This window comes from Protopterus annectens, chromosome 9.part0 (assembly GCF_019279795.1).
Source record: "Protopterus annectens isolate FY-2018-M chromosome 9.part0, PAN1.0, whole genome shotgun sequence".
Taxonomy (NCBI): domain Eukaryota; kingdom Metazoa; phylum Chordata; order Ceratodontiformes; family Protopteridae; genus Protopterus; species Protopterus annectens.
This window is the reverse complement of record NC_056743.1, coordinates 1,075,973,241-1,075,985,312: the sequence shown is the minus strand read 5'-3', so window position 1 is coordinate 1,075,985,312 and position 12,072 is coordinate 1,075,973,241. Positions and strand designations below refer to the sequence as shown.

At 41.1% G+C, this 12,072-nt stretch overlaps 1 protein-coding gene across 4 annotated transcripts in view; it reads left to right on the top strand.

The window, feature by feature from the left end:
- The window catches only part of AAAS (aladin WD repeat nucleoporin), a 1,251,774-nt gene that overhangs the window by 890,568 nt on the left and 349,134 nt on the right, over positions 1-12,072 (top strand). For all 4 annotated transcript variants that reach the window (XM_044083905.1, XM_044083907.1, XM_044083908.1 and 1 more), the window contains exon 12: positions 8,097-8,187. In XM_044083905.1, coding sequence (XP_043939840.1) covers positions 8,097-8,187 — 91 coding nt within the window. The remainder of the gene's footprint in view (positions 1-8,096; positions 8,188-12,072) is intronic.

The window sequence follows — 12,072 nt, the reverse complement described above, 5'->3', positions numbered from 1 at the left end:
CCTCTGCATTGAGGTAATGCAGCTATATGTGGTACTTCTCATAATAGTAGATCTAATGTTAAAGCCCTTTCCTTCCACTTCATTTCTTCTATTTTTTCTGAGGCTGTTGCATTTGAGAGACAATATCCCTCTGCCTTGTAAGTACAGCAAATGACATCCTGACATTAAGACAGTGTGGCTAGCCTTTGAACTTGCCAGTCCTTTTCTCATGTTCACACATTTTGGATGTTGATACTGATGTTTTTTGTGAAAAAATTCCCCCATTTGATTTTTAAAATACCCAGGTTATTGAAGGTGTTTTGGTAGTTGACAAATCACAGACCTGAGCCCATACCGGCACTTTCTTTATTGCTTTAAGGAGAAGCATGATGTGAAGCACTACTGTAAGTACCAGTGTTTCAACTCAGCCACTCAGAAATTCAGGCAGGAGAAGATGCTGGCTTAACTTATTACTTAGAGGATTTTGGAGAGAGAGTGTGTCCAGCATGGGGGTCAGCAGAAGGGCTTTAATTGCAGCCAAGATCTTTCATCAGAACATTGAGTGTTTGCAATGTGTTATGATTACACTTAATAGCCTCATCACAAAACTATTTCAGTTTCATTAGGGAAATATGGAACATGTGATGTTCATCGTGTTTCAATGTTGCAGTCATTACACTTGGGTTATCCTGCTGGCAGGCGACCCGCAGTCGGCCCGAGTTCCAAAGTCTTGGTCCGGCGTCGGTTGCTGTCGCCTCTTCCCTGACGTCAGTGCACCAGGGGTATAAAAGATGCAACCGACGCCATTTTCTTCAGTCTTTCTTGCCGCGCGGTGCCCGAAGCAAAAGCAGTTCGCAAGTGCCAGTCGGCCGACTCCTGAGATTTTCAAAATTGAGTTTCAGAACCGAAGTCTTCAATAAAGCTAAGTACCCCATTGGGGAAACTTTTTCTTGCTCCAGACCGATGTCAGTAAAAGGTAATAATTGTATTTTTGTGGGAAGCAAATACCTCATAAGGATTTTCACTCTTACTGTATTCCTTGCTTAGGCCTTGATCACGACGTTACTAGTTGTCGGTTTTGTGCTAGATTCAATAAACGTACTATTAAACGTCAGTTTGATTTTGCTTTACATTATTTTGGACGAAGGTTTAATTACATAATGCGGTCGGAACAACCGACGACCGGAATTTATAAAAAACGCAAAGACAAAGGACAGGCATCTGAGGTCCAAAACCGACGACGAAGCCTCTTCTAGGCCAGTCGCCGGTTCTCAGTGAGGCGCTTTCACAGCCTATAAGACCCGCTATCTCAGAGCCACAAGCCGTAACCGACAGCCACGTGGAGACACCGAAGCCTGTGGATACTCAAGGTATTGGGCCTACGGAAACTATACCCTCAGATGGGTCCGGAGCCGCTGAGCAGGCATCGGCTTCTGAGGGTGTTTTCAGACCTTCACAGCTTACAATTAAGCCCACTACAGCAGCAAAGGCAAAGTCAAAAACACCATTAAAGACAAGGAAACAGGTACAGCATTCTCCTGAACAGTCATCCATGCCAAAGAAACCGATGCTTAAAATGGCCAAAGACCTACTTACTTTAATTAGGGGTTCCCATCCCCCTCCTGACAAAAGGCCTAGGCAAGACATTGATTATGATTCCTCTGACCAGGTTTCCATTTCCTCTAATTCCTCTTCTGATCAGGGATATTCTCTCCCTCCCTATGAGGACTCTGATGCAGAAGAGTCCATACCTTCAGCCTCTCCGCCTGAGGATTATTCTTTTGGGGAAACCCTGCACACCATGAGGGAGCATTTCCATTGGGAGAGCCAGGATTATTCAGAATCCAAGAAAAGGCTCTGAGACTTCCTTTTATTGCCTCAGCATAGGCCCCTGGCTATCCCTCCTGTGCTTGAGATTGTTGATGATGTTTTTTTTCTGAATCCAGTCTGTCTCCTGATTCTTTACCCCCTGCACCAGTCAAGCCAGACAGGTACTACAGGGTCCATGACTCTCATAAATTTCTTTACAAAAACCCCGCTGCAGACCCAGAAACAATTTCTCAGGGTCCTAAAGGGGTTAAGGTGTCCACTGCTAAAAATCCTGTCCCCTTGGATAGGGATTCCAGAGCTCTGGACAGATGGGGGGGGGGGTTTACCCTTCTGCTACTTTAGCTATCACAACTTTAAACTGTCAGTTTCACATGCTTAAATATCAACAGTACCTCATGTCATTGGTTTCAAATACAGAAAGTCCTGACAGTAAGGAAATGCAGGATTTATTGCATGCAGTTGAACAAGTGGGAAAAGCGTACTCTGCAGTGTGGTTTTGATTCATTAGAGGCTTCTTGTAGATCCGCAGTTACAGGCTCTGTTATTCGAAGGCATGCTTGGTTGAAAGAACAAAGTTTACCTGACCATGTTAAAGTAAAATTATTGAATGCTCCATTACAGCATGATACTTTGTTTGGTGTTAAGGCAGAAGAGGTGTTAAAGAAAATGGAGGATAAAGCAAAGTCAATGCAGACAGTGAAAGATTTCTTACAGGTTCAACCACCTAGATTTAGCAGAAACTGGCCTTCAAAAAATTGGTCCTTTCCAGTGTCAGACAGGCCACAAAGAGGCAGATACAGACGCCCAAGAGGCAGATCTCAGCCATAAGGCTCCTACAGACCTAAACAATGGGGTGCTTCCGCCCCCAAAGGAGGGGAAGACAAATCACAGCCTTATAGGAAACAGTCCCAATGACTTCCCTCTGCAAATGCCAAGCACTTACTTTTTGACAGCACCCCTAGGGGGAAAGCTAGCATTTTTCTCAAAAAATTGGCACATGATCACCCAGGACCAATGGGTGCTGAATATTGTTTCTCAGGGATACAGGTTCCACTTCCACACGCTTCCAAAACCAAAAGGTATGCCAGACCTGCCCCAAAACCAATGGGAAGAGGCACAAAAACAGATTGCTGCTCTTATGAACATGGGAGCTATTCAAAAAGTTCCACAGCAAGAACAGGGACAAGGATTTTACTCAAGACTTTTCTTAGTACCCAGAAAGGACAAAGCCTGGAGACCAATACTGGACCTGTCAATCCTAAATACTTACCTGGATGTTCCAAAATTCAAAATGTTAACACTACAGCAACTTCTGCCCATGCTGGGCAAGAAGGCTTGGCTAGTTACTTTAGACCTCAAGGAGGCATACCTGCATGTCCCAATCAGACAATCTTGCAGAAGATACCTCAGATTCATAGCAGGCTCAATGCATTACCAATTCTCTGCACTGCCCTTTGGCTTATCTACTGTGCCCAGGTTCTTCACAAAATGCCTGGCACCAGTAATTGCATTTCACAGACAAAAAGGAATTCAAATATATCCCTACTTGAATGACTGCCTTATTCAAGCAGAGGGCAAGGACATTCTTCTAAAGCATCTGGCATTTGTAAAAAGATTGCTAATTTGCCTAGGGTACACAGTAAACGAAAATAAATCAAAACTAGTGCCCTCTCAAGAGATAATATTCCTTGGTGCAAGCTTAAATACAACTACCCAGATGGCTTATCTCACGCCAGACAAACAAAGGCAACGGACTCATTACTTTCAAATGATGGCAACAAAAACCCAGTTCCCTGCAAGAAAAATTCTGCAGGCCCTGGGCTTCATGGCATCCTACTGCATTCTACTAATTCCATATGCAAAACTGCATGTGAGGAAACTACAGTGGTATCTAAAAAGTGTTTGGACTCAGCATTGTCACAGCCTGGAGACAATCATAACTTTAATTCCCTGCCTACAACAGGAGTTTCGATGGTGGTCCCAGGCCTGTCACCACAACAAGGGACAGCCTTTCACCTTACCCACAGCCAGGCAGACAATAACAATGGATGCATTGGATTATGCCTGGGGGGCACATATGGCAGGAAAATGTATTCAGGGCATGTGGCCAAAGGAACAAATGCATCTTCACATCAATCAAAAAGAGATGCTAGCTGTACAGAATGCCCTGACAGCTTTCAAGGACCTAATACATCCAGGGCAACTATTAATAAAGACGGACAATACCACAGTTATGTGGTACATAAACAAGCAAGGGGGCACACATTCCTACCCCCTATGCAGACAAGCCATGACCTTGTGGAACACAGCACTGACTATCAAGTACAACTGCAGGCACAATTCCTGCCAGGAACAAAAAATACACTGGCAGACGAACTATGTAGAAATCTCATGGATCCTCATGAATGGAAACTAAATCCACAAGTGTTCAGCATGATAACGAGGAAATGTGGACGCCCAGACATAGATCTTTTTGCCTCCCCTCACAATTACCAAATACAGAAATTTTGCACAAGAGCTTATCACTCTCAAGCATGGAAAGTGGATGCTCTATCATTCAGCTGGAAAGGCCTGACAGTCTATGCCTTTCCTCCGATGCCTCTTCTCACCAAGGTGCTACTAAAAGTCAGACAAGAAAGGCAAAAAATGATCCTGATTGCACCAGGCTGGCCACGCCAGCACTGGTACTCAATCCTAAAGAATTTGTCTCAAGGCCTAGCATGGCTTCTACCTCAAATTCCTCATCTTCTGACACAACAAAACAACCAGATTCTGCATAGTCAACTCAGAACCTTAAACCTGGCAGCATGGCAGATAATGTAGCCACTCAGACTGCACCTCTCTCTAAAGCTGTTATGGATGTCATTTTAGAAGCCAGGAGGCCCAGCACTAGGAAATCTTATGCAGAAAAATGGAAGCGATTATGTGCTTGGAACCAGGCACAAGGGCTCGAACCACTTGTCCCTAATATACCTCAGATTTTACAATACCTAACTGAGATGCTGGACAAAGGCTTATCTTTCTCATCTATTAAAATCCATGCCTCTGCCATTTCAGCTCATTACAATACGGAGCCTCCTATTTTTTCACATCCTCTACTACGACAGTACCAGGGGCAAAAAATATAAGACCCGCAAGGCGAGCACCAGTACCTACTTGGGACCTCAATTTTGTTTTAGAAAAACTCTCACTACCTCCTTTTGAACCAGCCAGCACAGCTAATCTAAAATTCTTATCATGAAAAACTGCTCTGCTCCTAGCAATAACATCAGCAAGAAGAGTCTCAGAGTTATAGGCATTAATGGCTGTGGAACCTTTCCTCATTTTTAATCAGGACAGGGTTTCTCTTAGGACAAACCCAACATTCATGCCAAAAGTGGCCTCCAATGTGGCCTTAAACCAAACCATTCATTTACCTACTTTTTACCCAAATCCCCAGAATAAAGGGGAGAGACTTCTGCACACTTTGGATATACACAGACAGCTACTATTTTACTTGGACAAAACAAAAGCTTTCAGAAAAACTGAGCAACTGTTTGTAGCATATGCTGCAGGATCATAAGGAAAGCCTATTACAAAGTAGGCAATCTCGAAATGGATAGGACACTGCATCCGCTTCTGTTATGCACAACATGGCAAATCAGTGCCTAAGGACATTAGGCCTCATTCTACCAGAGCAGCAGCCACTTCAGCAGCTTTCCTCAGAGGAGTACCAACCAAAGACATTTTAGAAGCTGCAACCTGGAGTACAGTGCACACTTTCACCAAGCACTACCACTTACCTCTCTACTCCAAATCCAGAGCAGGCTTTGCCACTGCAGTTCTGCAGGGCTTGTTAGCCTCTCCAAATCCAATTTAGACCCAGCCACCCAACCTCAGCTTTGGGATTCTACCCAGGTGTAATGACTGCAACAGTGAAACACGATGAACATAGTACAATTGTGTACCTACCATAAATGTAGATGTTCGAGTGTATTCACTGTTGCAGTCCAGGTTACACACCATCCCCCTTTTTTCTTTGCTGGGACTTTTCTGTACTTTTCATCTCTATACTACCTATGTGGTGTATTTGCTTGTAGATGAAGGAAATGTTTATAGTATTATATGCATGTTTTTTGGCATAATTTTATCTTTACAGCCTTCCTATCTGGGGCAAGAAAAACTGAAGAAAATGGCGTCGGTTGCATCTTTTATACCCCTGGCACACTGACGTCAGGGAAGAGGCGACAGCAACCGACGCCGGACTAGGACTTTGGAACTCGGGCCGACTGCGGGTCGCCTGCCAGCAGGATAACCCAAGTGTAATGACTGCAACAGTGAATACACTTGAACGTCTACATTTATGGTAGGTACACAACTGTACTTTCTTTGCAGAGTAAATTGTTGGTTGTTGGTGTCTAGGTTTTGGGTAAGCTCAATGGCTAATGTTTATTTCCTAGTAGGAGATCTGAGAGAACAGAGAAAAGTCTAAAGCTATCTGGTGTCATGAGGCTTTTTTTTTTTTATTAGTTTGGAACTGGGATAATAGTTACAACTTTACAGAAGGCTGAAAAAGCAACAATTTTTAGAGATGCTTTTATGATGTGTTGAACTGGGATGGCATTGAAAGTGTATTCTTGGAGAAATTGAAGAAATGGGTGTGAATTATTGAACTTTTAGGTAGGCTTATAAGGAAGAACTCTAATATGGCTGTCGGATTTTTATTTTGGTGTGTGTTGAGAATTTCCTCCTCTGAAACATAAAAGTGCTGTTTTGCGCAGCAACTTATTGTGGATGTATTGTGTGCCTTTGTTTGCAAAGTGTGATGCAAAGAAGTTAGCCCTTCTATCTGTGTGTGTAATCTTGTTAGATTTTGACATGACTGCGTTGTTGGGTTTTGCCTGTTTAGTTAATATAGAAGTAATGGGTGTCATATTTTAATGCCAGCAGCTTAGAACTGATGTAGATTCATTTAGATTTATTGTGGTTCAGGGAGGATAGGGGAACGTAGCTGAGGTTAAGTAGTGGTGTGCAAGAGAAGCTAAAAAGTAAGTATTAAAGGTTACTGCTTTAAAGGAAAGATCTTTCTTTAAGGCAATGTCACTGGCGCAACAGGTAGCACACACCCTTTGGTGTAGAATGCCTTGGTTCTCTTCCAACAGCAGATAGATGGATTGCTGACACTACTGTGCAACATAAGAAGGGTGGAGTGCGTGCTGTACTCCTGAGTGCGTCTTCCTTCAGATGAGACATTAAGCCCAGGTCCAATCTGCTTGGGTTGGTAGTAGTTCAGGTAGATGTAAAAGATCCCATAGCATCTGTTGAAAAGAGTAGAAGTTTCCTGATGCCCTGGACAAATTTCCCCTAGTAGTTTAAGTATCACCATAGGTCTCCCCGAAAAGAGGACACTAACTTAGTGGGACTAACCCAGTCAACAAAGAATAAAAAAACTAATAGTAGAGGTATTCAAAAGACAGGGTTGGAGGAAAGGAGAGAATATGATTTATAAACTTTTTAAGATGGGTAGTAGTTAGTCCCAAAAGATCTTAATATCCATAGCTTACTGAGTGGGAAGCTCTAAGTTGCTCAATCTATTGATGGGAATGCATCACATTTCTGCAGCAAGTCTGTTAAATTCAAGATCTATTGCATCATTCATATTCAGATTTATTAATAAAATTCTTAAACTCTAATCATGGTATACAAGCATTACAAAAAGTATGCAAAGATACAAAGACATAAAACTGCTTAAGCAAAGTTTATACTAAGAATTATGCAACGTCAAAAAATTTGTTTTAGGGGTAGTGTGCGGAGTCTAGTAGGCAAAGGAATGAACACTTGAAGCCTCAAACTGTTCCTTAAGAAATGGCAGCAGCCCATGAGTCCAGAAAGAACTATCACCATTTTGAGATAAAGACCCAGGTCATGTAGGGCCAAAATCATAACAATTTAAGATCTGGTAAAGAAGACTGACTTTTCACTTTTGATTACATTAGCATTATTCAGATGGACATAGCACCCCTGAAAACTAGTCAAAATATCACTGGCAAGTGAATGAATAGATGGTCATTGAACTTTGTGGCTTCTACAAATTGTAGTTCTTCTTTGATGAGGCTATTTACGCAGTATCAAACCCTTTAGTCTTGCATTGTAGGTTCATAGGTTCATATCACTTTGAATGAGAGAGAACTTCTATTGGGTTTTACATTTGTAAATGGAAATATGTGGGACTTATGACATTTGTTCTGTCAATTAGCTTGGCAAGTATTTTCAAGCTGAAATCTTGACCATTTCTTACTTTTTTACAGACTGCATGCTGGAGCCCAGATGGAAGTCGTTTGCTTTTTACAGTAGAAGGAGAATCTGTTATCTATTCTTTGCAGTTCTCAGATACTGGGGGTAAGATGATTTAGGTTTTGTTTTTCTAGTGTGATTTCTTTTTCAGTTACAAGTCTGACAACTAGGAAGGATAACTGTTGGCAAAGGTAACATAACAGAAGTTTAGTTTTAGTAGTAGTGGTTTCAATTTACACACTGACTTCTTAACTAAAAACTAAAAAAATGTGAGAAATATATCATTTGTTATAAACCTTAGTTTTGCACTCAGGCTAATTTTCCAACTTGTTTTTCAGTGTTAAACATTAAAACAATATTGAAAATACAAGTTTTAATGAAAGATTTTACTAGTGCAAATTTTTACAGTTTAATAAATATCTGTAGTCCAAACCATGAAAAAGGTTTTGAGAAGGTATCTTCTCCATGCTGGGTTGAAATCCATGCTGGGCTGGCTTGAGGTCTCTTTAGGTGAAAAGAGCCTAGTATAATATCTTTTCAGTACATTTCAGTATGCGAGTAACCTGTTGTACGCCCAGCAAATTTGCAAGCTCTGACCTATTTTGCCAAAGCCTCTCCAACATACATCATCCCCAGTATTTAAACAATAGAGTTAATTTGAGAAAGAATTAGTCTTTTCTTGGGATTGAATGCTAAAATCTTGATGTAGTCCGTCTAGTTGGTGTTAGCAAAACTCGGATTATCGAGTGCCAGCTTAATGAACAAAACCTTGTGAGTAGTAAGTGCACGTATATGCTTTAAAGTATTGTCTTATTGAACAAAAACAGCAATCCTCCTCAGAAATAAGCCATAAATCTACATGCATTTTAAGAAAGTTATAGAAAGGAGAGTGCTTCCTCCTTGATAACATGTGAAGATGTATAGTTTTAACTGCTAATGAGTTGAGCTCCTGGAAGCTGCACATCATGTCCTATGCATTCCTTCTGGAAATCTTTATAAGAAAGACCTCATGGAGTCTAGTCACAAATGTCGCTCATCTATTCCTCCATTTATTTTTTTTAACTGTGTACACTAGTAATTTCATTTGCTTACAATTTTATTGTTAAGTTCACGTCTGTTAGCAAACCTCCCCTTGTTTCATTACTTCTTATACCACAAGCTACTCTCTTTTTAATGAATCGTGCAACTCAACTAATGCACAGTCTTCAATTCATTAATGAATGGATCTGTAGTCTCTGTGGGACTTTGTCTCTGTAAAGAGCAAATGGTGAATAGTCATTAAATTCTTTGTAGACACTTAATTCCTGCTATTTTTTTCTTTCTCCTCTTCAAGAAAAGATTAAAGTAGCTTCAAGCCTTCCTTTCCAGCGACTTGCAGAAATATAGCACACTATACCTTTTTCAGACATCTCAGCTAATTTAACGTGCATTAAAAAATAAATGCAATTTATTCAATTTTTATTCTGCTAAATGTCCTTGAAGTCAGAGTATTCCTGTGGTTACAAGTGTTGGCATTTTTTCTGGGAATTATATTTATTTTTGCTTTCTGATGCCATGTGTTATCTCTAGGCATAGCTGTCTAATAATCAAGGGACATATTTCATCAGAATCAGAGACAAACCCAGGAAAAAAAATCAGGGACATTTATAAAATATTAATACTATTAACTTGAGACATTTGCAGAATAAAATAATTATAATTACTATACATTTTGTGAAATAAAATAAACATGCAACTCTTGCTTACTGCCATTATTTATTGAGTACAATTTGCGAACTTTCCTCCAAGAGTCACCAGTTTTAGGAGGGATTAAGAGGGACAGAGCTAAATTTTGGAGTCAAAATCAGGGACAGTTGAGAACTATGTCTCTAGGTATTAGTCAGGATGGTGAGTAAACAACCCAGCAACTCTGTGGCTGTGTGACTAGCTGCCATGAGTTTTTTAATCAAATTAGGCACTCTAGAAATGAAAGTGTATGTAAGTGTAGAACAAGCTTAGAGTCTGCACATTCTCCTTGGATGTGCAGAGGTTTTTACTGGATGCTGTGGTTTCCTCCCTAGTTTTAAAGGCATGCTGTAGGTGTTCCATAAAATGCTCGTAGGTGCTCATGCGTTGTGAAACTGCGTGCGTGTTGCCTTTGATGGATAGGCACCCTTTTCAAAAAGAACTTGTATGCCCTGCCCCCATTGCATGCAAGGATAGGCTTTGTCTGCTGTATGACTCTATTGAATTAAGTGGGTAATCAGAGAAGGAATATATGAATGAATCTAACATAATGTATGCTACCTCAACGCATGTGTGTAACACAGTTAATTAACTAAAAAAAAAAAACTTCATGGAAATTGGCCACATAACCAGTGTCTCTGTTGTTTAATCATCATGCTGGCAAGCACACACACACACACACACACACACACACACACACGCACCACCTGCGTCACCCACACTTCCTGCACAATCTAATGGAAAAGGAATATTTACTCTTAACAATGCCCAATCCGTGAATTGCTATAATTATGTATGGATGCTGTGTGAGGTGCTGAAGGTACTTGCTCACTTGCAGAAATGCTTTCAAGAATATTCAGTTTTTAGGTTTAAATCCAGACTTCACATTTGTTTGAATACTACAATAATTAGTGACTGCAGTATTAGCAAGTTTTGATTAGTTGGGCTAGTACTCAGTGAACCTCAGATTTGCCAGTTTACAGTCCCTTTATAGATGGTCAGTGCCCATCTTGCACTAGGCCACATGGGTCATCACTGTCCATAGCATTTCTCATCCATTAAGAAGTTAGCCAGACAGCACTATGAACTGCTTTTCCATTCCTTTCTTGGAGCTCTGGATGCCGAGACCATTGGCAGAGCAGGGTCTTCTGGAAGTGAAGCATCCAGAAAATCAGTGTGTGTCCCACTCAAAAGAACAAAGTCCTCATCCCTTCTGATTAGTTCAGCAGGATAAAGCAGAAATACTGGTGAACACACTGTCTCTTTGGAGTAGCATGCAAGATTTCCGACATTCTTGCTGATTACACATCTCACTGCAAAGTTCTGAAAAGATAAAAGCACAGTTTTATGACAGTTTTTTCCTAGGTGGCTTAAGCTGCCACAAAACTTAGCAGGCCTGTGTATCTAAGTGAAGATGGTTCTCCGTATTGGGCAGAACATTACTGAGTACTACTCTGGTTGGTCAATCTGCATGGGAGTTGGATACATTTCAGACACACTTGATCTGCACCTCAGTTACTCCACAGTCAGTCTGTATCTTTTAATTAATTCTGTCTGTAAATTATGACCTTGTGGAGGGCAGGACTATGTCCCAATATTGTAAATCCAGGTCTCCCTTTTTCTCCTCAGAAGTCAGTCTGTAACTACAGATGCTTGGGCCGTAAAAATGCTTGCCCATGAAGTTCCTCAGACCAAAGCATTAAATTGTTAGAGGTGTTGACTGTGATCCATGCCTTGATCCCCTTGCCCACTTGAGGTGACTATAGACAACACCACAGTGATGTGGTAGATAAACAAACATGGGGGTACAAAGTTGTTCCCTCTGTGCAGTCTTGAATGTGCAGGGAGGTAGTCTTATAGTATTCCTTAACCCTCCAGGCATCTTAAATTTCATCAGAGCAAAATGTAGTTGCAGACAAGCTGAGCAGGATCAGGGCAGGCCCTTAAAATTGAAATTGAATGAGGAGCCCTTCCAGGAAGGGTTCTAGTAGAGGGGAACACCTCAAATAGATAGTTTTGCCTCCCTTCAAAACAGATAGCTAAACCAAGTCTGCTCCAGGACTCATTGCAGGCAAGTCTGGAAAACAGATGCATTTTCATTCCAGTGGTTGGGAATGTTCCTTTACCCATTTCCATATTTCCTCAGATACCAAGGGAAATTCTGCAGATTCAAAAGGACTCTCCAAAAATCATTGTGGCGATTCACTTTTGACCCAGGCAACATTGGTTCCTTCTTATAGAACTGGCCAAGGGCAATTACCACAA